The 24,769-nt window shown below is 44.6% G+C and overlaps 1 protein-coding gene across 1 annotated transcript in view; it reads left to right on the top strand.

The window, feature by feature from the left end:
- The window catches only part of LOC139299694 (carbonic anhydrase-related protein 10-like), a 63,744-nt gene that overhangs the window by 2,012 nt on the left and 36,963 nt on the right, over positions 1 to 24,769 (top strand). Inside the window, exon 2 of the mRNA XM_070922546.1 lies at positions 771 to 845. Within this exon, the coding sequence (XP_070778647.1) occupies positions 771 to 845 (75 nt within the window). The remainder of the gene's footprint in view (positions 1 to 770; positions 846 to 24,769) is intronic.

Below are 24,769 nucleotides of genomic sequence, written 5' to 3'. Positions count from 1 at the left end.
TGTGTTCAGTGGACAGGCAGACGGGTTTTGGGGGGGGGGGGGTTAGCTTGGTGCAGGGGTTTGAGGTGCTTAGCCTCTATTAACAGAGGGGGAGTACGCCTCCCAGTAACTCCAACGTTGTCTTATATACATGTGTTCGTAGCTGGCTTTCTAACATTAGCCACTGGTAAGCTAGTTTTATTCAGAGTTGGAGGCAGGACGCAAGCTAGTAAAGCTAGTACCTAGTCAGTACCTACCTTCAAACTTGTTAAAACTGAAGTGGCTCAGTTTCTATTTCTTAAGTAACTTGCCCAACAGTACTTGCAAATGACCATATCCCATGGAGCGACTTGGCAGGGGACAGAATCCAGTCCACGTTCAGAGTAAATATGCGCTTGAGTGTAAGCTAATATTGAGTTAGCCAAGTCACGTGAGAATCTCCCAAAGTGTCTTACATCCGTGTTTCTCTGCTCAGTCACTGGTACGTCCCAGTAGTCGCATGTCGGTTTGTTTCTGGAATGAAATGCATATATATATATTATGTTTTATATATCTAAAAATTCTTACAGCCTTAAAATCAAGAGGGCTTCACGACATCCCATGGAGCTTTGGCGACCCCTGATGGGGTTCTTCTTATTCCTTTCCTTTGCCATTGTGGTTCAATGGGAGCTTCAATGCCAGAGACTTCTTTACACTACCAAAGGAATATGTAAAATCAAAAAAAAAAACAAACAGCATATTTCATTTACCAGAGAACTGTTTCCTCTGTCTCTCCTTCTCTCTCCCTGCAGCTCAGCCTATTACATCCAAGCTTGATGAGAGTTGGTGGGCGTATAAGGACGTCGTCCAGGGAAGCTTTGTTCCAGGTAATGGACCATCGCCCACCTCGTACACAACATGGTGTCATAACCAACACATGGCAAAATATTTGGAGATTCTGTGGAAGAGGGGAGCTATAATTACACAAGCGTCGTATCTAAAGTTTTTTTTTTTTTTTTTTTTTGACCTTTTTTTTTTTCAAATAAATCTATCATGAATCCCATTAATCCTCAAAATCTGTCCGGAATTAGTGCTAATAAAAATGATTTTTAAATGAACTGAATGGGAAATGTGTTAAATGGATATTGCTGGAAACAAATGCAGGCCATCAATAGGGTCAACAGCGGGGCTTAATATAATGGAAATCCTACAGATTATAACTGTAATACAGTGAAGGCCCTATTGTGCATTACTGATTCCTGTGAGTTGGTGGGGTTCTATGTAGCCCTGAACTGCAAAAGCAGCTCGGCGTCCCTAACAGTTTCATTCATGTAGGACGACGTGTTCAGTGATTTATGCCGAGCGCTGTCGCTTCTGTGCCAGTGCGGGAAGCGGAGTGAGGCAGGAAGTAAGGGTGTGGAGATCAGGGACGCTCATGCAGCAGGCCCGGCGTTTATGGTCTTTCACAGTCCGGTCAATGTTTCAAAACCGCAATCCTTCCCCCACCTCGCCATGCTGTGTATGCAATGCGAAGGGTCCAGGGTTTTTGCAGAATGGTCCGGTGCAAACGGGCTCTGTCTCTTGAGAGAGATAAGGCTGGCACGACCAGACTTGCGCGTTGGTTAATGAGTTTGGGGGTGATGTCGAAGACGGGCGGACACGTCCACCCACCCCGTTTCCCTTCTATTGTCGCGTGCAATTAATTCACTCCAGCCACGGTAACGATGTTGCTGGGATGCTGCGACTGATCCGCACCAACGGAAAGGGACAAAGATAATTTATTTATAATTACTTTGAAATCAACTCATTTGGAGTTGTGCTTTCATTGAAGTGCAGCATTTCCCATTTTAGAACGAGGCTGAAATATTTCCAGATGAAGAAGTGTGTGTGCGTGTGTGTGTGTGTGTGTGTGTGTGTATTTTTGAAGGGTGTGATAGGCCTTCTGGGAAGTTTGAGACTGACAGTAGTAGGCTCGTCACATCAGCGAGCGCAGCCTGACTTTGACTACAGCCTTCCACCCCCCCCCCCAAGTTTACTCTCGCACTACATCTTCCTCCTGGCTTTGTGTTTGTGCTGTGCCAGCACGGGAGGAATGTCTACTTCAAGCTGTTTTTGGAAATTAAGTGATAATACAGTCAGCAAAAAAAAAACAAAAAAACAACTATGGGTGATGGGTGTCACCTTGTTTGCAGCCACGCGAGGCACACAGGTGATTGGCTGAGATAAGAGGGGGAGAAAGCTGCGGGCGCTTTCCACAGGAAAGAATAGTGAGAGATGGGTGTCTTCCAGCCTGAGAGCCTGAAACGGGAATCACTGTTGCGAGGTGACCCCAGCAGGGTTTGCTGAGCACAAATGATGCAACTTCAACGCTCCTTTGCAGTAAACACTGATAGATAAAAGGAGGCAGAGAGGAAGGAGTCTGGCAATGCCACTGTGGCTCGCCTGTGAGCCATTACCTTGGCACCGTGAAATGTGAAACTAAATATAACTCAAAATACAGTATGCACCACAGATGCCATGGAACAATGGAGAGTCTTTGGCAGGCATAGATGGCAACATGCAGCTCCGGTCCTCTACTTCAGTGCTTCCCAACCTTTTTCTTAAGGACCCTTATTTTCATTTTCCCCACATGAAAAAAAGTTTGTTATATTCGTTGCCCTAAAAAACAAAGAACAGCTCGGAACAATTAACTGTGCAGTTAGCCTAAATGGTGAACTTAATGCCTGCACGAAGTTTGTGTAAAACTAGCAATTTGAACCCCTCTACCAAAACCTAATCCCACCTGACGTCATCGGACAGAAAATGAACCAACAACCTATTTGACAGTCAGCCATTTAAAGCTGGGGATATATGATGGCGCCCGCTCTGGGCCGCTCTTTTTTTTTTTTTTTTAATTAGCAATGTGCAAAACATTCAGCATGCGTCTCACTTTTAGCCGGCACCGATCGCCGCTTTCACTGGTGACAACATTGACGGTGGAAAAAACGTGGTCCTCCCGTGGATCCGCGCAACATCGCGTGTTGGACTCGGGAGCCGCGATGGAGGTTTGCAGCCGCCGAACGTGTCAGAGGCCACTGGTGAACAGCGTTACTTCTTTTTCGGTCCCGGTGTTCCGCTCACCCACTCTCGTTCCTCTCCCTCTTGTCTTTTCTCCTCCCCGTCTCTCCGTCTGTCTTTGCATCAGGCTGCAAAGGGCGTCAGGTTCATTCCGTAGTTCTGTACAGTCCTTATGTATATTTGATCACATGTGTGTCTGGTTGTCTCCCTGTCTCTTTTATCTTCTCCCTCCCCTCGCCTTTATTCTCTCTCATCTCCTCTGCCCTTTCAGCTTCTCCTCCTCCATTCCTTCTATTTTCCCCCTGCAGTTCGCGGCTGGTCCATTTTTTTTCCTTTGCCCCGTCTCTCTTTCCCTCCAGCATCTCCTCCTCACCTCGTCCCCAGTCGCCCATCCTTCTCTCTCTTTGTTATCCCTCTCATTTCTCTTCCCTGGCTCTATTCCCTCCAGCTCGCTCTTCCTTCCAGCCTGAATGGCCGGGAGAGGTTGCTATCATTCATTTTGAATTTGCTCACGACTTGAGGCCCATCCAAAACCTCAGAGGAAATCTGTGCACAGAGATGGCTCTGATGGGGGGGCGGCTTCTCCGTGACCATTTACCTGGACATGTGGAAAACACACAGTCGAAGGTTGGACTTTGTTGGTCACACTAACCTAAGATGTCTCACAAACCATGAGCAAATTTCAAAGGGAGGGCGACAAACTAACAGAAGACACTCCACAGAGTGGCTGAGCGAAATCTGGATTGTACAAGGACAATTCTAACAAAAACATCTTCATCTAGGTAGAACCAGAAGAGATTTGTTTTTGTTGCCATGTGCGAGCAGTGGCACAAGACGAAAGTAAAACATTGACTATTGATCAAAACTGACAATTAAAAAATATGAAAAATTCATTTGGAGTTTGGTGTTTGTGCCCACCTGATGAACGCCAATATTCACTGTCACCTTTTTAGCTCTGTTTTAGGCCTCCGCTGGTCTGACTCGCCGGATGTAGGCTGTTGGGACAAGTCTGCCATTGGGCGACTATTTTGGTCAGAATCCCCCCCCCCCCATACCAGCGAAGTTCAGCCAGACCTTTCTCCGAAGTGCAGAGGCGGGTCTGGCTATGGCCAGGTCTCCATCGACGTTCGTTAACCGCTGAACGTTTCACTCTCTTTGCTCGCTTGTTGCTGACTGATGAGACCATAAAACCAAATCAATGCGCTGAAAGATGCAAAAAACCCCCAAAACAAAACGCGACTCTAGAGCTGAGTTTCATTGTGTATATATGTTATACTGATTAGTGCAGCTTCAATGATAGCACCTCATCCTTTGCTATTTCAGAACTGCATTTACTTCTCTGCATTTCACTTGAGAATAAATTGTAAAGCTTTTTGTCTGGCTTTTTGTTTGCCATGAATCGCAGAGTACGAGGTGCTGGATGTAATGCAACTCTGCAAAAAAATCATGATTCATACGCTGAGAGTCTGACATCATAATTTACTGATAGAGTACCCTAGAGAGTGTTTACAGTGCAGGGAATAGCGAGTGAGTGATTTCGAACACAGCCATTGGAAACAGCAAACCGGAACTTCTATGCAACATTTAGCCACTTTTTTTTATTTTTATGGCCCTCCTATGCTCCTATACCATGGTGAAGTCAGTGCTTCAAAGTTTGACCATTTCTTTTTTAGCCATGCTAGCGCCCTGGCGGTGACAATGTTGGTCTGTGTCTTGTTCGGTCGGTCTGCCGCTTTGATCCAGACTGAAATATCTCAACGCCATGGTCCTCAGAGGATGAATCGTCGAATATGGTGGTCCTCTGACAGCACCACCGCGAGCGCTTCTGGCTTTCGGTGAAATGTCACAACAAATGGTGCCATGACATTCGGTACACGCATTCATGTCCCATTTGGATGAATTCTAATCACTTTGTTAATCTAAAGTGCAATTGAATGTTTCCTCTGGTGCCATCATCATGTTAACGTTTTCATTCGTCAAATACTCACCTGTATACACGCAATACCTGCAAAACCAGTGATATTCCCATCAGCCTCAGCTGTACTTTTAGTGTTTAGTGCTAATTAGCAAATGCTAACACGCTACAGTATGCGTTACATTCAAAAACCCTGTTCTTAGCCCAGGTGAAATTACAATCGAACCTGAATAAACGGCTTCATTACGCAACACCTCTGAACTAAAACAACATTTGCACGAAATTAAAAGTTGCGTTGCCTCTTAACTGGAATTCACATTACGAATATGATGTTTATCTGTGAGTTCTATAAACAATCTCAGTTTTGGTCCCGCGGCCTTGCACTTTTCTGCAACAAATTCAGACTTTTTTTTTTTTGGCTGCAAAACTGGCAAGACTGGCTTCTGTATTCCCTTCAAAGTTTGAGTTTCTTGGCGCTCCCCGTGTAGCAGACTGAATAAACTGTCAAACTGCCATTCTCTCATCCGGAGTTTTCTCCTGCACACAAGTTGTCTGCCCAGTGTTGTCAGAGGTAGCGAGGTGTGCGTTTGCCAACCTCTGAGAGGGATGTCGAGGTGGAAGCCAAATAAATCAATTTTTGTTTCACACGTGCGGCGTGTGGGAGCAAAAGGAGGACCCTTTCTTAAATCATAATTGATCTTTTCTTGAGCACATGTGAGGTAAATGAATCGAGCGCCGCGCCTCCCCTGCCAACTCTGCAGTCCCTCTCTCAGTCGATCTGGCTTGTGGGTGTTTTCTTTCAGCTAGAACCTTTTCCCAGGACCACGTTTTCGCCGGCTTCCTCTCACCACACCGTGGTCTGAGTTGGTCAGAATCGAGATGGAAGCAAATGCAAATGAGGCGCAGCGAGATCTTGAGGACATTTGGGCTATGTCACAGCAACACGTCAGGGAACAAGCGAGACGGCGCGTTCGTGTGGTTTCTCTCACGTCGCCGTTGTATGTGTTTCGGTGGCTGCCTGGCCCTGAGAGCGCGGGGGGGGGGGGGGGGGGGGGGGGGGGGGTGAAAGAAAGGAGGAAGAGGAGTGGGTTTGGTGGTGAAGAGGAGAAGAGAGAAGAAAAGCGAGAGCTCCTGGGAGCTGCCCTTTCCTCCTGATGGATCTCTACACCAGCTCTAGCTGTGTGTGTTTCTTTTGTGTGTGTATGTGTGTGTGTGTGTGTGTCCGCTGCTTGAAGTGAGAAAGGAAGTGGGGGGGGCGGGCGGGGGGGGGGTGGTAAAGGAGGGGATAAGAAGGAAAAGGAGAGCTCAGGGGATCGGACCAGTCTACCTTTCAGCTCTCTCCAGCAGCTACAGCCAGGAGATGATTAGAGAAAACATTTAACAAACGGAGAGAAAGATGGAGATGAAATGTGTTTTCAGATCGTCTGAACTTATGAAGGGGGCCTTCTTGTGAAGTTGAGTTTTTGGTTATGTTTAAAGTTTATACTTTCAGGAATCTTACGTCTCTCATTAAATCATATTTATTAAAGCCACTATGTGTAGAATGAGAACATTCTTGACTTTGGTGCCCCCTTGTGGTCCTATCAAAAACACACTGCTACGCACGCCACTGTAACAATGTTAACTTTAACATTATTATTATTATTTTTTTTTTTTACAAAATGACAACTGTCGCTAGGTAGCTAATTAAGCTAACACTAGCGTTGGCTCCATGAGTTGTTTGAAAGCACCATCTCTGACTCGTTTTAAAAGAAGAAATCTCAAATATGATTTTCATGGCTGCATACATGACGTCATGCTGAAGGTGTGGCTCTAAAGCTGCATGTCCCAGGCAAACAGCTTTGTTCAACTACTGCACCGTAGAGCTAGCTGCTCTTAGTATTGTGGCGCAGTTTTTTAAATGAAAATGTAAATGTTCTGACACAGCCCTCACATGGGTCGGATGCTAACGATGGGAAGAACATACTTGGACAAGCTACACAGTCGTCGGATTCATGCTTTACGGCTCATATTTTCACACATTATGCTTCACAAGAAGCAAGAAGATGCAGCCCTCCAAACTCCTTAAATATGCTTGCGGAAATCCACAGCTCGACAGGCCTGCCGTGCCAAGTTAAGGCCCGCTAAGCTATGATTGGACAATTGCTGGAGTTTGTCAAATTGTCATTTATGCTAACATATGTCGTATGTCCATATAATGTGGCATCGAAGCAACATTTTCCAAACTGAACAACAATGGGCTCAATATTGACCCCTGCGGGACCCCCACATGTAATGTCGTCTTTTTTTTGTTTGTTGAAATTTTATAGACTAAAAGATTCGCAGATTAATCGCGACAATAATCGGCAGATGAGTCGATGCCAGCTGGCCAAAGGGCCCCACCCGCTAACCCGTCACTGACACGCGACACGTCTCGAGTGAAAAGCTGAACCTAATTCGGGTGGAGGCCGGCGCTTTTGTGGAGCCGATGCCTCTGGGGTGCTTTGCGTTGCTGCGCGTTCCAAGCAGGGAGAAATGAAAGTTGAATTTGAATGCGTCTGCTCCGTCTCCCCCTCCGTCCCTGTTAGAGAGGATGCTGCGAGGTGGCAGATAGCCCACTTGAGAGAGAGAGAGAGAGAGAGAAAATATGATTGTGGGGGGGGGGGGGATAAGACGCAAAACAGACTGTGTTTGTGGAAGAGAAAGCAACTTATATTAATGTCACACCTCTTGGTGTTCTTGTTGTGTGTTATTTGTGTATTGTGGCGATGGGGGCGTGCGTCTGTACAGGATGTAATATCATTGCTGTTGTTTATTGTGTATTTCCTTGCTGTGTGTGTGTGTGTGTGTGAGAGTATGTAAGTGGTTATTTCGGTGTCTGTGTGTTTTGGGTATATAATATCACAGCTCAGGGTTGTTATTTGGGAGTGCTGCAGAGTGAGTAAGTAGGACACCAAGTTAGTGATCAGAGGAGCCTCTGCCTTGCTCTCTCTCTCTCTCTCTCTCTCTCTCTCTCTCTCTCTCTCTCTCTCTCTCACAAATGCACACACACACACACACTGCTCTTATCCATATGTTTTTCTCTCTTTGTCTTTGTCATGCAGTTTCCCTATTTCTGTCTATCTCTTTCCCACTCTTTCTTCTTAATATCTCTCTCTGTCAGTGCCTCTCGCTGTCTCTCGCTCACACACACACACACACACACACACACCCTTGCAGAGACTCACAGGGCCACAGGAGAGAAGGCAAAGTGGGGTGGGGGTGGAGGCGGGGGGCAGAAATGGAGAGAAGTAGCTAGATCGGGAGGAGGAGGAGGAGGAGGAGGAGGAGGAAACGACTTTCCTCCCACGCACTAGAGGAGATATGAGCAATTTCAGACAGGACTAAAGGAGGGATAGAGGGACAATGGGGGGGGGGGGGGGCATAAGAGATAGAGAGTGCGAGATGAGAGAGAGAGAGGAGAATGAAGTTGTGATACTCAATGTCAATAATCTCCCGATATCATTACACATCCACATTCTCCACGCCTGACGGCCGCCCGTTGCATTTCTTGCAATTACTCACCGCGGTAACGACATTAGAGCTAATGCCGGCGGTGATTACGGCAGCGCCGCCGCTTGCTCTTATTTAGCCCGGGCCGCCCACGGGCCGCCATAACAGGCCGGGCCGCGTGCTCGGCGAGACGATGTGTTTTTGCTGTGGTTTAAAATAATAATAAAAAAAAAAACAACCTCCCAGTGAATTCATTAGGCTCTAATGTAGCAGAGCCGGGATGAGATGAGGGGCCCTCGCCAGGTACGAAGTGCTGACAACCAGACGCAGAGAGGGAGAGGACGGCCGTCGTCTGCAGCTCCTTGCCTGTGAGTCAGCTGGTCGCAGGTTCAAGCAGCTTCAGGTCACTCGTTTATTTAAACTCAATTTAACCAGACAGCGATATTAAATCTCTTCCTCACTGTCGACGAGTGCCTTTCTAACCAGCGGCGGGGGCATGACTCCTCCACCAGGTGGGGCTACTCAATCTCGGCATGCTATCCGCCATACCGCAATTTTCACGAAATTTGAAAGGGGGGAAGAAAACCCCCCTCAAAATGTCGTTATGCTTGGCTGAGGTGGAAATGTGACGGAGTGCGATGGAAACGGGCCCGACGATTCAAGTGACTGCGGTCATTCAGACAAAAACGGCGCTAAAGCTCCCTCTCCGTCAGAGTCGGCTCAAACAGACACGTGAAGCGAACGCAAATGTTCCACAGTTCCACGTGTGCGTCATGCAGTGTTTTCCTCTTTTTCCCCAGTTGGGTTCCATTAAACCCAGAGAACTGGAACCACCACCTGTTCACCTGAAAATTCGGTTATAACTGAACTAGTAACTCTCACAACAGCTCAGCAAGTTTAAGATCAACTCTTGAAATATATTATTATTATTATTATTATTACTATTATATAATGTGTTGATACATACGCACAAGTTTTAAAGGCGGCGCACTCCACTGAGGCGCTGGGTGGCATCGTCATCTCTGGCAGCCACGTCAGGGCGAACATTAGGGGTTCGGATGAGCTGCTGCAGGAGGCCTCCCTCCCCCTTGGTGGGTTTCACCTGTCAGGCTACACACAGGCGGCTCTAACCAGTGATTAGCAGAGCTTGCATGGGGGGGCCGTTACGAAACCTGAGGGGAAGTCTGCAGGCATGACTCAGGGCTGGAAAACCCCCCCAAACTATAGTGTCTTCTTCTGCATGTTTTGCGAGGGAGTGGAGGGGGAGGGGGATTAAAAAACATGTTAATCTCTCTTTTGATTAGGTGACAGGTATGTAATTATAACACTGGCCTATAAAGGTTAGCGCATTCATGAAACAGTCATTTAAACAGCATTTCTACTCTTTGCTGGGGTTGTTTTTTTTCCTGTTCCTGACATCATTCTGCTGTTCTTCTCAAACTGTTATGCAGCTTCCATGCAGCATGTAGGTGGAGCCCGTTTCAGCTCTCATTCCTCTATCGCTGAAGTGTTTCTTTGCTCAAAAGCAAATCAGAGAGAGAGAGAGAGAGAGAGAGAGAGGGAGAGAGCGCTCAAGGTCAAGGAAGTCTAGTGTTCAGAAACTCAAATGTTTGCCTGCGCTGGAAAGCGCTTGATTAACTTGACTTATTTTACCGCATGCATCCACGAGCAAAGTACTGTTCTTGGATCGCACAGGAATTAGTCTGACCCGCCGGATGCAGGCTGCTGGGAGTAGAAGTAGGCTTCGCCTGTAGGACGCCGATGATCAAGTTATGTTCGTCTTTTTTCCTCTCATCCTTTTTTTTTCTCTTCTTTTTACAACCATTGTTATGTATTTCATGTTCAAGCCCGCAGGTGTTCTCATGTATATTAGATCAGTGCCATCCTATAGTTGTCAGGTCATTATTTTGCGCAATGTGGCATTACGTCATGTGGCATTACATTTACAGAACATTGTTCTGTTTTGATATTTGACGGACGATAAATTCTGGCAAAAGTGAAGGCGCCATAAAGCGGCGATATTTCACTCAACTGGGCGCAGGCCAGTTTAACAGTCGCCGAGTCTCGCTGTCTCTTTAAATACGACCTTTGTCTTAATGTGGGGAGTTATCACAGCGCGAGTGGAAGTCACAGAGGTTGGACAGAAAGAGAGGAAAAAAATATGCTGTGGGGAAAGATGGAAGAGTGACGAGAATACACAACAAAGTGGGGTTAGAGAGGAATGACCCCCCCCCTCCACACACACACTCATGCACACACACATAAAGATGCAGGGTAAGACAGAAGCTCAGCACCAGATGGCTATAAATCCCCCATGATGACCAAAGGAAGGTCAGGACCCTGGAATATCATCACTTTTTTTTGCAGCAGCAGTGGTGCTGATGTCGCAGCTCAGCTGATCCCAGACAGGCTATATGTTCATAAGCCTTACGCTAATGTATGTAAATGCTGCGTCCAGTGGTGCTGGAGACAGCACGCAGGGTAGACTGGTGGACCGGAAGACATGAACTGACTATAGGTGTCTATGTGTCTCTGTGTGTGTGTGTGTGTGTGTGTGTGTGTGTCCGATAGACTGGTGACCCGCCTAGGGTCCTCGCTGACTCTTGCCCACTGCATGCTGGGATGGGCTCCTGCATCCATGTTAGGGACCAGGCAGTGAGGCAACCAGGAAGCAGGAGTTTGAGACCCCAAACAATGTGAAAACATTATAAACCAAGAAGTTGATACTTTGTCCTATAAAAGAAGTCAACGGAAAATATAACTATATAATAAAACTAACTAAGCATTTAAGTATTTTTTTTTAACTTGGAAACTATTTTGTTTTGCACATTTTGGTGTCTAAACTGACTAATAGTTACCAAAAGGTTTGGAATTGGTCCAGCAGGTCGCCTCAGACGGGCTGCAATGGCTGCAAATGCAATGTGATGACTTGATCATTGAACTGAAATGGAAGGGGCTTCCAGGGGACTTTTGCATTTGTACCCAATCCTGGAGCCTCACAGAGCAGCTAAGCATGGCTGTAGATGCAATTTTTTTTTTTTGCCAAGCTTGCTGCAAGTAACCCTCATGGGTGCAAAAAAAAAAGTTTGTCGGAGCTGTGCTTAGAAAAAGCCACCTTGAACCAGAGAAGTCTTGTGTGGGGGCTGGAAAACACTTTCTGTGTTGTAAAGCCAGGTCTGTTGACCCGTGCTTCATCCAGACTCCTGGTCAGATGCCCCATCTTGTCCTTTCGTCAGTCGGCGTAATGAAGCAGGCTGTATCTTTTTTATGGGTTTCCAGCATCACCCTGTTTGACGGTCATTCAATCCTCATGCTCCAGTAAGGCTGCTGGCCAGCGGAGTACTGTCCAAAGAGTCTTAAGAACCAAGCATTCACAAACCTGAAACCTCTAGGATCATTGGAGTACTCAGAGGCTCCTCGCAACGTGGTACTGCTGCAAGCTTTAGGGCAGTCGGCAGCGGGCTCTCACGTGGTAAGGGGCAATTGCTAGATAGATAGAACAGCTGGTATGCCGAGTAATTTCCCTCAACTACCTCAACCTACTTTTGCTCCAGCTGAGAGCAGATGCTCGCTGCCATCTCATTAGTCGATGCTGCGTCACAAAGATTCTGGATCCATTCATCTCTTAGAGGAAAGATCCGCCCTCCCTGAGGTCACCGACGGTACCAGACGCACACTACTCAGTATCATTGTTAAAGGGAGGGATATGGTTTATTACAGTTTTGGTGTCATTTTCTTATTGTTGTATACGCTAAATGTCAGCATCCGGTTAGCTTATCCTAGCTCAAAAACTGGAAACAAACTGGAAATAATACAAACAGACAAAAACGACTAGTTTTTTTGATGAGCGCTAGAGGACAGAGCCAGGCTAGGTGTTTCTCCTTGTTTCCGGCCTTTGTGCTAAGCTAACCAGCTGCTGGCTGTAGCCTTATAGATATGAGTGGCATCAATTGTCTCCTCTAACTCCCGGCAAAGAACAAATGACCGTATTTCCTCAAATGTCAACCAATTGCATTAAACTAGAGCTAGCTACCATTTCTTTGGAGGCAAAACAGAAAGAACTGTAAGCGACTCACCATCAATGATAATGATAATAATAATAATTTCACCGTCATTTAGAGGCCACGAAGTGTAAGTTGGCAGTTTCTTTTCAACCTTTGTTGTTGTCCTAACGATTGCGCTTGTGGCCCCGTTGAAACTAATTATAGCAATGTCACCACATTTTGGGATTTCAGTTATTACTTTCTTGGGTACACTTTTGGCAAAACCGATAGAGCTAATGGCCAGAACTAACATGAGTATACTCAACAAATGAATTGCTGAGATCTCGGGAGTTTGTGACATTGCTAAAAATAGGTCTTTGAACACTGGTTTCTAAGGGACTGACACATAACTTACCATTTACTTTCATAAAAAAACATAATGAAACAGTGAATTGTCATTTTTACACTTTGGTTTTTGTACGGGTTCAACAAACAACGATATAACGTGGTAATTAGCGAGCTTTAGGGGTGCTGGTAGGTGGGTGGTGTTACATTTGGACAGAGCCAGGCTAGCTGTTGCCCTTTTTTCCAGCCCTTGTGCTAAGCTAAGCTAACCAGCTGCCGGCTCCAGCTTCATATGTACTTTACAGACATGAGAGTGGTGTCGATCGTCTCATCTAACTCTTGGCGAGAAAGCGAATACGAGCATTTCCCAACACATTTCCTTCGGTTGCTGAAAAACATTTTCGCTATACAACTAACGCACCTAGCTTAACCTTTATTAAGCCTTAAAGCTGAACCTTAGAAGCCTCCTCCATCCACACCGATATTACATTGCCAAGAAATGTCACACAAAAGCGCAGGGCTGTTATTTTAAGAAGCGCGTCAATGTAAAAAATGGCTGCTGGCCCAGCAAATTGCATTAACATTGTCAGGGGAGTTCCTATACATTCAAGAAAAATGTGAAGGCGCGTCTAAGCTCACCCTGTGGCAGTGTGTGAAAAGCACCGTCTGTATGGAGATGTGGGTAAAAAAATATCTAAGATCTGTGGGGGGGGGGGAGGGAATGTGTTAATGAGCCAAGATCCGCCTCATGTCTGTGAACCCTTAGTATTTGGACTACAGAAAAGGTCTTCAGTAAAAAGTTCGACATAGTCGTGGAGAAACTTCTTCCCATTAGTCAGGCTGATGCAAGTCGGTGATTGATGGGGAGGAAAACTCTCGATCTTTTGGGGTCATTGCATCAGTCTGAACGCTCCCCCAGCACGCTGATCTTTAATTTGGCCTGGGACAGCCACTTTGGATGCTTAATTAGTTCAAGAAATGCCACTTAAACGGGAGCTCACCCGCGCGCCGACGCCTCGCTTCGAGCTCGCAACTCACTGTTATCGCAGGATAATCCTTGCCTTGATCTTTTTTTTTTTTTTTTTGTTCGCGTGTTCGGAGGGGGTGTTTCTGCTTAATTGGATAGTGCAGATTTTGGGATGGAAAAGAAAAGAGGGAAGAAAAGAGAGGATGTGTAATCTAGTTGGACTTGAACCTGTGACACTGCGACTAAACTGCACATCAGCTAAGAGGTTTATTTTGATAAACCCTTTGGTTTTAGAGACATTGTAAGTAAATGGCATGTGTCATAGTTTAGTTTGTGTGTGTGTGTGTGATGGACTGGCATTCAAGCAGCAGTGGATTTACGCAGTGCTCAGCTTTCATATGTTACTAAAGGAACTACAAAAGGAGGCGTTACAACCTTAAACAGTGTTACACACTCAAGTTTATCTTGCTTTAAGCATTGCAGGTGGTGACTGACCGATACATATTTCAACCGTACTTATAGTATTTCGTCTTCTGCTAACGTTTAGTAGGTGTCATATGCTTCAATAAAGCAGAAATACAGGACATGCAACCTGTAATGTAACCCTGTCCCGAGTCATCCTTTTTTTTTTGATATCGTCTTTGTATAACCCTCCCCCATATTTGTCTTCTTTACATTTTATTTTGCCCAGGATTGTAGGATTAGCTTGTGACCTGTGTCTCCCTTTATGGCGCTATCCGCCGCTGACGGCAGTCTCATGTAAAGTACAGTTAAATGTACAGTTTCGCTATTCCTCAACAATCCTTCCAAGCACCCACGCCACCCACACTACTCTCCCAGCCTCTTTTTTTTTTTTTTATATCCTCTTAAGAATACGAGATTACTGCATGACACGCAGCGCCCTGAACGGCTCGATTCTCCCAAGACAACGTTATTTAGAAACGTCTGTCTCTCCAAGTCATGTCAGATGTGAAATGGGCTTTGAGATGAGATAAAGAGGGAGAGGATTGGTGGCGGTAGCATCAAAGATGTGATGGAAAGAAAGGAGCTGGAATTTTAAAAAAAGGTTTCAGGTTGTAGAGTTTAGGAAGACCCCCCCCACCCAAGTAAGGCTAACATTTAAAAATTCACCGTATCTTTCATCTATATCCACTTTATTTTTGACCGCATTTTTCTTTAAAAGCAACGCGTATTCAGGGTTCATTTTGTCCCTTGTAATGTTATTAGAAGAAGAGACTTATCTTAAGAAGTTCAAGGATTTATAAGCGTCCACTGCTTATAAATCCATGAACCTCTAAGGATAAGTCCGATGATAATCCATATTCTATTTATTGCCAACATATCCCATTAAAAGACCAAAACCAACAATGAATTGATCCTACTATCAAGTATTTTCTGAGTAGCCTGACCTAGCTGCAGACTTAAATACTTACTACAAGACCACCAAATCTGCATTAATCCATGGCTGAAAATATGCCCCAACAAATGCACCGTTTTTCTGGGTTTTTAAAAAAAAATGTTTTTGCAAACATATTGCTGGACAAAAGGGTTTTTTATATTCTCAGAATTAATTATTCTTATCCTTATTTCCATTGTGGTCCTCAACACGAGACATGAGACACGAGACATGCCCTTGAAGATGAAAACAATGTTGTGAAGATGGAAGCATGGTGTCTGTGAACTTCCAAGTAGCGTATCTGCGTTCGCGTGAGATGATGCTAAAAATGCTCTGGCTGCTTTAACAAGCGTTTATGCGGTGATTTTAGCCATGTAGCTGTCTAAGATTGATAAAGAAAGGAAAAATTAAACTGAACTAGTGAAAGATAAATTGTAAGAAGAGTAAAATAAATTATTTTCTGATTTATTTTATCAACCGATAGAAGGTAAAGCAAAAATAAAAGCTTTTTGGCTTTTTTTTTTTTTACCAACTGATTGGAGGTAAGGGAAAATTAGAGTCTTTTTTACACTCCATTTTAGTTAAATACAGTATTAATTATTAATATATTCAGTCATATTTTTGACTTGTCTGATAACCTCATTTTGTCAGTTTCGGGACTCCATAGATGGCAGGGCAAAACGGCTAATGCACAAGTGGTATGAAGACCCAGTGTTCAATATTAAGTGGTAAAAATATAATAATATTTAACAAATAGCTAATTCATTGGTGGATTGACTGGTAGACTCTGCCCTGTTTGCCGTGATTGACAAAGACCGTGATGTCATTTAAAATAAAATAAAAACTATATTGCTCATAGAGAAGGCCTCACACTGTATGCATCGGTACGTTAAAAAAAAACCCAAAAACCTGAACTATGAAAATAGAAATGCGTTGCAGGTCTGTTTCGTGGTGCATTCCCATATGCCAACAGCCCCAGTGTGCTTCTTTGGGAGCCTGGCTCCCTGAACGGCTTGTCACTTTGATAACATTCGGGTCCCGGGCTCATATGTAAGTGGTTTATCCGGCCTATATTTTCATAGAAACTCTAGGACCAAAAAAAAAAATCCCTTTCCCTGGTACATGTCTGCAGAGTTGACAGTCAGACTCATAGGTTCAAAAGGACGCAGGTTGCCCCAGTTTCGACTGCTATTTTTCAGACTGCTGTCTGGAAAATTGAAAAACTTAATCCTTCCAGCTGAGTCCTAGTGGATTTCTATGGGAAGTTGGAAATAAATCAGACTAAAACAAAGGTTCATTAATTAACAAAGCTTAGAAATATCTGTACCCCATGTGAAGTCCTAATTTTTTATATATCTTTAATTTTTTTTATGTACCCTATGTTGTTGCTCTAAGTCTTAATTTTTTATATATCTTTCATTTTTTTTCTCTAAAAAAACCCAACAACTTCTCAGTCATCTTCAGAAAGACTTCAAAGTAGAAATGGACACATCTCTACACTAATTAGTTTTTATGCTATCTATGACTAGTGAAGAATTCTTTAAAGCATCAAGTTTTTTTTGCTTTTTAAAACACGTCCTCAACTGTGTGAACATGAAAGGATGTTCACTTTGAATGAGGTGTACAAATGCCTAGCAAGTGCCGGGCATATCCATGTTGATTCTCGTACAATATTACGGTGGAGAACACCTGGACCGTGGTCGAGTCTGGGAGGCAGCAGTATAATATGATTGGTTGATGGGTGGGTGTGCGGAGGACAATTTTTGTAACGGCTGTTAACTGCGTCACAAAAATAGTTTTGAGATTGTTTTAAGGCGATGAACTGAAAGGTTGGAGCGCCTTGGTAGCCGAATTCTTACAGCGCATGCCATATAACTGTAGAGTTGGCGATGCGACTTTAGTCCTCAGGGCACCTTTTTTTTAATCATTTATATTTCAGATTTGTGGTCAAATGATCAAAATCATTCCTTTTTGAAAGATGTGAGGCCCCGCTATCAGGGGAAAGCTAGCTCTAGCTGCTAGCCCAGCTAACGAGACGACCGGCCATCATTGCCTTATCTTATCTCAGCGTGCCCTTTGCTAATCTAATGGTGGCATGAATGTCACAGATCTTGCCACGCGTCAATAAAAACCTTTATGATGTACTGCAAGATATTAGATTTTCGTAAATATACATCACACTGGTGTAACAGGTGTACAGCGAGGAAGAAGTACAATCACTTGGGGTCTAACTGAGCTGGTGATGCAAGTAAGGACAGGGCGCCCAAGTTCAACTTGCTTTCCTCGTGGTTCGTACTTGGTTAGTACTTGGCGTACTCTCTACTGAGGCATCCTAGGTAGGTCTTAGGACTTTGGTATCTAGCAAAATCTGGCCTAGGGCCCCTTATAGGCTTTAAACAGCCCTGGCCTGTAAGGTAGGACATCAGTCTGAAGGCCTGGGGTCTCATTTATAAAAATGTTCTGAGATTTATACCTTATCATTTCCAACGGTGTGCTTACGTTAGATTCATAAAAGATGCTGAGTGTAAAGAACCTTTCTTACGCAGGTTCTAAGAAGCCCATTTGCAAGTTATGCACTTGTGATCTAGACGTGGAGACTAGGCACAGGGCTAGTTGGTGAACTGCTGTAGCTGGCGAGCTATCTGCTAGCTCTTGTCAGTCACAGTAGCACCCTGAGCTTCCTTCTATTTTCTCTGTACCGGGCCGTCCACTCCCATCTGGCATTTGGTCGTCAGGAAAGAGTTTCATTAAAGAGAAGAAAGCTATTGGAGCTGTTGACTAACTCTCAGTTAGCAAGCTTGTAGTTCGGTCGCTAACGGCACAATAAAATGTTTCAGATGATGCATTTGTATAGATGCATTGAACTGGAAGCGGAAAATTCACCCGGATTGGCTTCGTCCCACCCAGTAAATCCAGCAACCGCAGCGAGTCCACTGCAAAATCAGCCTTAACAATGTCGAGTAGGTGCAATTTGGTCGGCAGGAAGCTGAATATTGTCACCAAGTTAACTGCAATGAAAACAAGAACTGCTCTTATTTTGGCATCAGTGGCCGTTGTTTGTGAAGTTGCATAATGCATTCCATGGAAGCTCATTTATTTTATCTGGTGTGTGTGTGTGTGTGTGTGTTTAATCATAACTCACAGGAACTTTCTGGGTCATGTTCACGCTGAACACGCACACCTGGGTCAGAGATGCAACGAACTGCACCTGCTTTTCACACTGTCTCCCACACACACACACACACACACACTGCCTCCTGGTCCAGGAATAAACACAAACAGAGAAGAGTGGGGGGGTTGGGGGTTGGGGGTTGGGGGGGGGGGTCAGGATGTTCCTGGAAAAGGGCCAACAACCAGATAGCTCTTCCTTTCTGCTTTTTCTCAGGCTGTAGAAAAAGAAAGTTTTACAAACTCTGAATTCACTGGTGGTTTTGCAATTCTTTCCATGACAGATTGAAGCAATCAGTTAGCTCCATATCCCAAAAATCTGTGCAACCTAAGCTAAAAGGCTATGTAAGTCAATAAACCCTAATGACAGATGACTGATTATTGAAACTGTCATTAATTACAGCCACGCCGCCGCGCGCTTTTGCACCGTAACGCAATGATGTCATCAACTTGCGACACAAGCGTCCGACGCGATGACGCGGCGGACACAAGCCTTAGCTTTCAGCTACAAAAAGAATGAGTGCTCTATCGTGGTTTTTATATTAGATCAATTCAAACGGGAATATGCGAACAATGACCTCCCGCGGGCGACCCGAACTGGCTGCGGGACCCTTTTTAGTAGCTTTTGCACAAGGTCCCTTTTCAAAGTGTTGATTCTTCTTTATCATTCAGCAAATATCTGCTAAATATATTGCAGATTTTTATGCACGCATGTTGCCTTCAACGTTGCCCGAAAACGGAATGGTTGTTTCCTTCTCCGCCTCAGTCTGGGACTCGTTGCTCCCCCCCTTTGTTGTGAGTTCCCAAATGCAAATATTGCATTTGGCAGTAGCTTGGCCGACCACTCTAACTTAAACCCTCTAATCAGTCAGTGTTCTTAACATGCGGTGACCAGACGTCCCGGTTTGTCTGGGATCGTCATGGTTTGTCCTGGATCGCCCCGGTTTCCTATGTTAATTGCTATGTCGCTGAGTTAGCATGTTTTGGATATAATATATATAAAATTTGATGAGCCTACTTGGAACCAGATCCAACATGCAACCAGCTATTGGATCCCATCCCTAACCCTGATCCTTTGCTCTCAATGCCGGTCTGTACAATAAATATGATGTCATCATGCACAGAAGTCACCACCATCGCTACTAAGAGGCCAAAGAACTGTTGTGCCCCGGCCGCACCGAAATAATCGGTAAGAATTCTGGCAAAGTTAAAGACAGACCGGTGAAGGCCGAAGAGGAAGAGGAGCAAGATGTAGCACCACTTTGTAATATTAACTAACCAAGCAAGAATAAAATCTAATATTTGTACAAGCCCGTCTGCAGACGACAAACCAGGATACACGTATACTGTATGTGTCAGAAAAGTGTCTGAAACACATGTCTGCATTTCTTACTCTGTGTTCGAGGTAGAAATCTGTGAGTGAGGACAGAGATGAACAGAGAAAGCCGGATGAAAAGGGAGACAGTTAAGGGGAAGGGACCCAAAGTGGATTACAGTGGAGTTGCATCATTGTTTGGAAGCACCAAGGCGTTTTATTTGGCCCGCATTAATATTATTTTTTTTCGACTGACAACAGCTGTCAGTAACATGTAAAATCTGGAATCTTAAATTTATTCGAGGGCTCTTGTGTGCACTGCACTTGCACAATGGACCAACCTGAAGAGAAAATCCTGCAAAGGCTGCACTGCAGTCCAAAAGCTCTCTCTCTCTATATATATATATCATATACAAAAATGTGCGCACTGAAAAGGGCTCTACTGGTTGCAAAAAGAAGTCCGATTGTATAGAAGTCTATGAGAAAATGAACCTACTTCTCACTTGATTTATTACCTCAGTAAACATTTTCCTGATGAGTTCATGGTCTCAATCGCTAGTTTCAAGTCTTCCTCAATGCAGCATGATGTTCATTTTGTAAATTAAGTCCAAGTCCACAAGTCGCTGTTACAATGACCTGTCAATCAGGATAGAGGCGTTGGGTTGTACACTCTAAGGAGTCTGCACTTCATTTTTTCCGTTAAGTACATTTACAAGCTAACTTTGTCAGCAGCCACTTTCTCACGGCGTAACCAGGAGCCAGGTGCAGTCAGGTTGCAGGTATACATAGGCGTGCACAGCAGCTCCACCCTCTCATCCAAAAAACCAAGATGGCGACGGCCAAAATGCCAAACTCGAGGCTTCAAAACGGTAGTCCACAAACCAACCAAACCGTCACCACCGTGACGTCACCCAAGTCCTCTTTTATACAGTCTGTGGTTGCAATGAACAAGATGACCAGAAATGGATCAATTGGGAGTGACTGTACATGTAATTTACTAGCAGTAGCACTTTACTAGCTCCTCTTTAAGCTTAACTATAGCCAAGGGCTGGTTTCATAAGTGAGCGAGACACAGTGAAATCAGAGGTTCTGATCCTACTTAAAATCATGCTTAGTTTTTTATACTTGATTCCAACCTTACTAAAAAGACCAATGTCCTTTACTGCATTATGTTTGATTGATTCTCAGCGATTCTCAGGAGATGGCTTTACTTTTCAGCCCTGAGTAGTGTCTGCAGTCGTCCTCTCAGGCTGGGACTTCAGGGCCTTCTGCCAGAAAGCAGAAAGGAAGTCAGGTGATGTAGTATAGATAGCGACAAAGTCCACGCAGGGTGGAAGGTGTGATGGATGAATGGTCAAACGCAGGGCTTAAACCCAGGAGTCCGGGGTTCGTGTCCCGTGTGAAACTCAATTTTGATGTATTTTTAGACTTGGTTAACTTTATTATTTTAGTTAGATTAGTTTAGTTAGTCGCAGTTTGATTTAGGTTCAGGCGGCACAAAAACTACTTGGCTAGGTCTAGGAAAAGATCATGACGTGAGTTCAAATAGACAACTTTCACAGAGCTAACCATGTGTTTAGAAAGTCTCTCTGGCAGAAAGGCCTGAAGGCTGACTTCTCCCACGTGCACCTCCACCAATAAGGGAGGGTGGGAGCGTATGAAGCCCGAACCCCGGGGCTAAAAAAAAAACTCACCGTCACGAGGTGCAGCACTGGCTACTGCTCCCTAAAGCTTATTGCTGCGGGCGCACGGTAGAAAAGTGAAGTGGGAGACATGCCCACCACCCATTCCCAGATGATATCCCAATATTTCTCTCAACCGATGTTGAAAGCCTTGTGTCCACTTTCCGTTGTAGTCCCTTTGGTCTTTCTTAATGGAGCAACGTGATCTTGTAGTCTCGCCATCCACTCCCCACAAACACATGCTCTGCAGTATTCTGGAGCTGCGACCATGATATCAGTGTCCCATCAAAAGTAATAGCCTGTGGCCTAAAGCCCATACAGGACGTCCTGCTACCAGGAATGCTAATGTACTGCTCTTGAGGAAATCCCATACGCAACGAAATCCATGCTCTCCGTTTAAACATATGGCATTTCCATGCATCGCAGGATATGTGTACGCGCTGCGCATACGTGTGACTCTACGCACATCAAAGTTAACGTGTGTGTGTGCGTAAAATACCCAAGCAATATGGGTCAGAATGGGTAATAGCCTCTTAAGCCTTGAGCTGGCCTAATGCGCGGTTAGTCGGATGCTAATGGATGGCTGATTCACTGTGTTTAAAGCACACGCTGTGCTCACAGTGACACAAAAACGTCATGCAGGGCTCACATTTCATTTTGCCACCTTTTTTTTTTTGTTTGTTTTTACTAGTTACTCCAGTGAACACGGTTGTACTCGACAGTCGTGCTGCAGCTGGAAATACTGAGGCCGTGAGTCAAAGCCCTCCTGTGGTAGTCCGTTCAAGGAAATGTATCTGACAGGTTTCTTAGCTGGAGTTTAGTTAGTGATGAGTTTCTGAGCAGTTGTGGACTGTCACAGAACTTCATTTCCGATAGTAGTAGTTAGGACACAACTCCTTCCAGGAAACTTCCAAAGAAATCATGAAATGATACACCTGTCAAATGAAGTGTCTCAGCTTTATTTCCTAAATGCTGTTTCAATCGTTTCTAACTGTGATGCCAACTCGTCACGGGCTAAGAAAGAGCGGAGGTCCTGTTTTCAGCTTTGTGACGGTGCATTTTTCAGCTTATTAAAAATGGTTTGCTTGGCTCAACGCGTGTCCGAATGTTCTCAAACCAAAAGGAAACACCGATGATACAGCTCATCTGCACCTGGGGGACCCCCAGACCCTCGGGAGGCCTGAAGGCTGCAGGTTTACAGTGTAGCAATTTGTTTGCGTGAACAGTTTTTTTTTTTCTTCTGCCAAAGTTAGAACAATTTTGGTTGTTTGGTTGATTTCTGTATTTCTGTTTGTTTGTTTGTTTGTTTTTGGGAAAAGGTGATGTCAAGTAAATTCCGTGCACCAATCAGGATTTAGCAAGAGTTGGGTCAAAAATGTGAAGACAAATGTGGCCGACAAGCTCTCAAATGACTGGGGCTCTCAACGTTTTGGGGGCGACGTTTCGTCTCGCCGAGAGTTCGATGATGGAGATTGACGCCGCTCTCCGCGTCATGTGCAGTAAATACGCTCGCTGGCTAGCTTAGCTTAGCACAGAGACTGAAAATGGGGAAACGGACTCTCTTTTAGCTCATTGGCTAATCTTCCACTTTAAAAACGCTTTAAAAAAAAAAGCGTACAGCAATTGATAAATAATCCAACACATAATTCTTGACATATACACATATAACCTACATACATTGGCACATATACCGTAATGTACAATTTTTACACAATGTACTAATTTGTTTATTCAAAAAACGGATGGAATATTGTTGTTGCTTAATCACACATTCATTAGTAATTGATCATTAGTGACTACCTACGCATACATACACAACGTTCCAGGGAATACTGACCCCTAGCCTAACTTTTCCCCGGGGGCCCCTCTAGTCAGAATCAGAATCAGAAATACTTTATTGATCCCCGGGGGGAAATTGTACTAGTGGGTTATTCCGGCCCTGCTTCAGGGGGCAGTCTTTGCTTCTCTTTTCTGTCAGATTGGATTCGATTAGATCGCTCTGACATCACAAGCCACTACTCGTTTAAGAAATCCATAAATGTTTTACGGTGCCCCGCGAGAAAGGAACTTTATTCTGTCCAAGTCATGTCAAATGCATTTATTTATGAAGCGCTTTCAGGAAGCGAGTGCTGTTGTGACACGGTGTGCGGAGCTACAAAGGACGTAAATAGAGATAAAAGTATGACGAGGAAGAACAAGCACGTCCCAAATTTGAGGAAGACTTCTGGCTGCGCTCTTCGTGTGTGTGTGTGTGTGTGTGTATGTGTATGTCTCAGACAGACAAGAGACAGTGAGCTGCAGTGGATGCTGCAGTACTAACACAGAATGGATGTCTGATAAGGGACTTCTGTTATGGCTTCCGGTGAAGCAGGAGCTGATAATGGAATCATTTCAGGGGATAAATAGCTTTTATAAAGAACAAGAAAGGTTAATGTGAGCATTTGCAGGCCTTGTGACGGTGTCCCCGCTGTGACACATCAATTTCAAAAGTGGCAAAAACTCACATTTTCACAAGTAACCAATCCACTTAACGGCTATTGTTTTCTGGGAGCGAGGTGGGTCACTCGGAATTGATTTGAAGCACGCGGCGCGTCACGCACGGCGGAGCATTCATTTTGTGACTGCATTATCCCCATGAAGCAAAGCGGCCGCGGCGCAGCCTCACACACCGGCGTCCCAGCTTGTGATTCCCAGCCACAAACTGCTCAGCCCTGCTCTGTCAGTCATCCACCCACCAGGCCTGCACCCTCGGCCTCCCTGATCGTGGATCAGCCGTCCAAAGTCCAGTCGAGTCCAGTATTCTGCAGTCTGTAGCTGTTATCGGTGTCATTTCTATGGTTTGGCTGCACTGGGTATATACGATCAAACAGACTAGAATATCGATACCACTTTCAGACAGTATCTAACTCTACAACAGAAAGTGAATGAGTATATACTCCAGCACTATATGTAAGTACACATTTGAGGTACTACAAGTACAGTATATACTCAACGGGGGCCGTTTTTCGACATTATGAATACTTTCAGTACATTTTACCAATGATATGTATGTACTTTTACTTATGTGACATTGTCAATACACTTGTACTACTTGTAATGAAGTATGTTTATCACGCAACGTTGCAGATTTAACTTAAAGGAACAGTTGGACATTTAAGTCTATACAGATTTGTATGTTCAACAGCTGGAGGCAGCGGCCCGATAGCTTAGCTTAGCATACAGACCGTTTCCAGGCTTTGTGCTAAGCTGTAGACTTGTACCCCCCCCCCCCATCTGTGGCACACAAATATATAGTTTCATTTTTGAAAAAAAAAAAAAAGAAGCAGCTGTCGGTTTTCGCAAACTAACAGGAGGAAATCTGCGTATTTGTCTGGGACTATTTTCAGCTGCGGATTAATCCACATTTGGTGCTCTAGCTTATATTTCCGGCAGCAGGGTGGTGTGTTAGTGTGTGTGTGTGTGTGTGTGGAATATAGCCAAAATAATTGTGTGTGTGTTCGTAGTAGTGAAGG

Source organism: Enoplosus armatus, chromosome 17, assembly GCF_043641665.1.
Source record: "Enoplosus armatus isolate fEnoArm2 chromosome 17, fEnoArm2.hap1, whole genome shotgun sequence".
NCBI classification, from domain to species: domain Eukaryota; kingdom Metazoa; phylum Chordata; class Actinopteri; order Centrarchiformes; family Enoplosidae; genus Enoplosus; species Enoplosus armatus.
The sequence above is the reverse complement of the archived record's forward strand: the minus strand, read 5'-3'. Positions and strand labels throughout refer to the sequence as shown.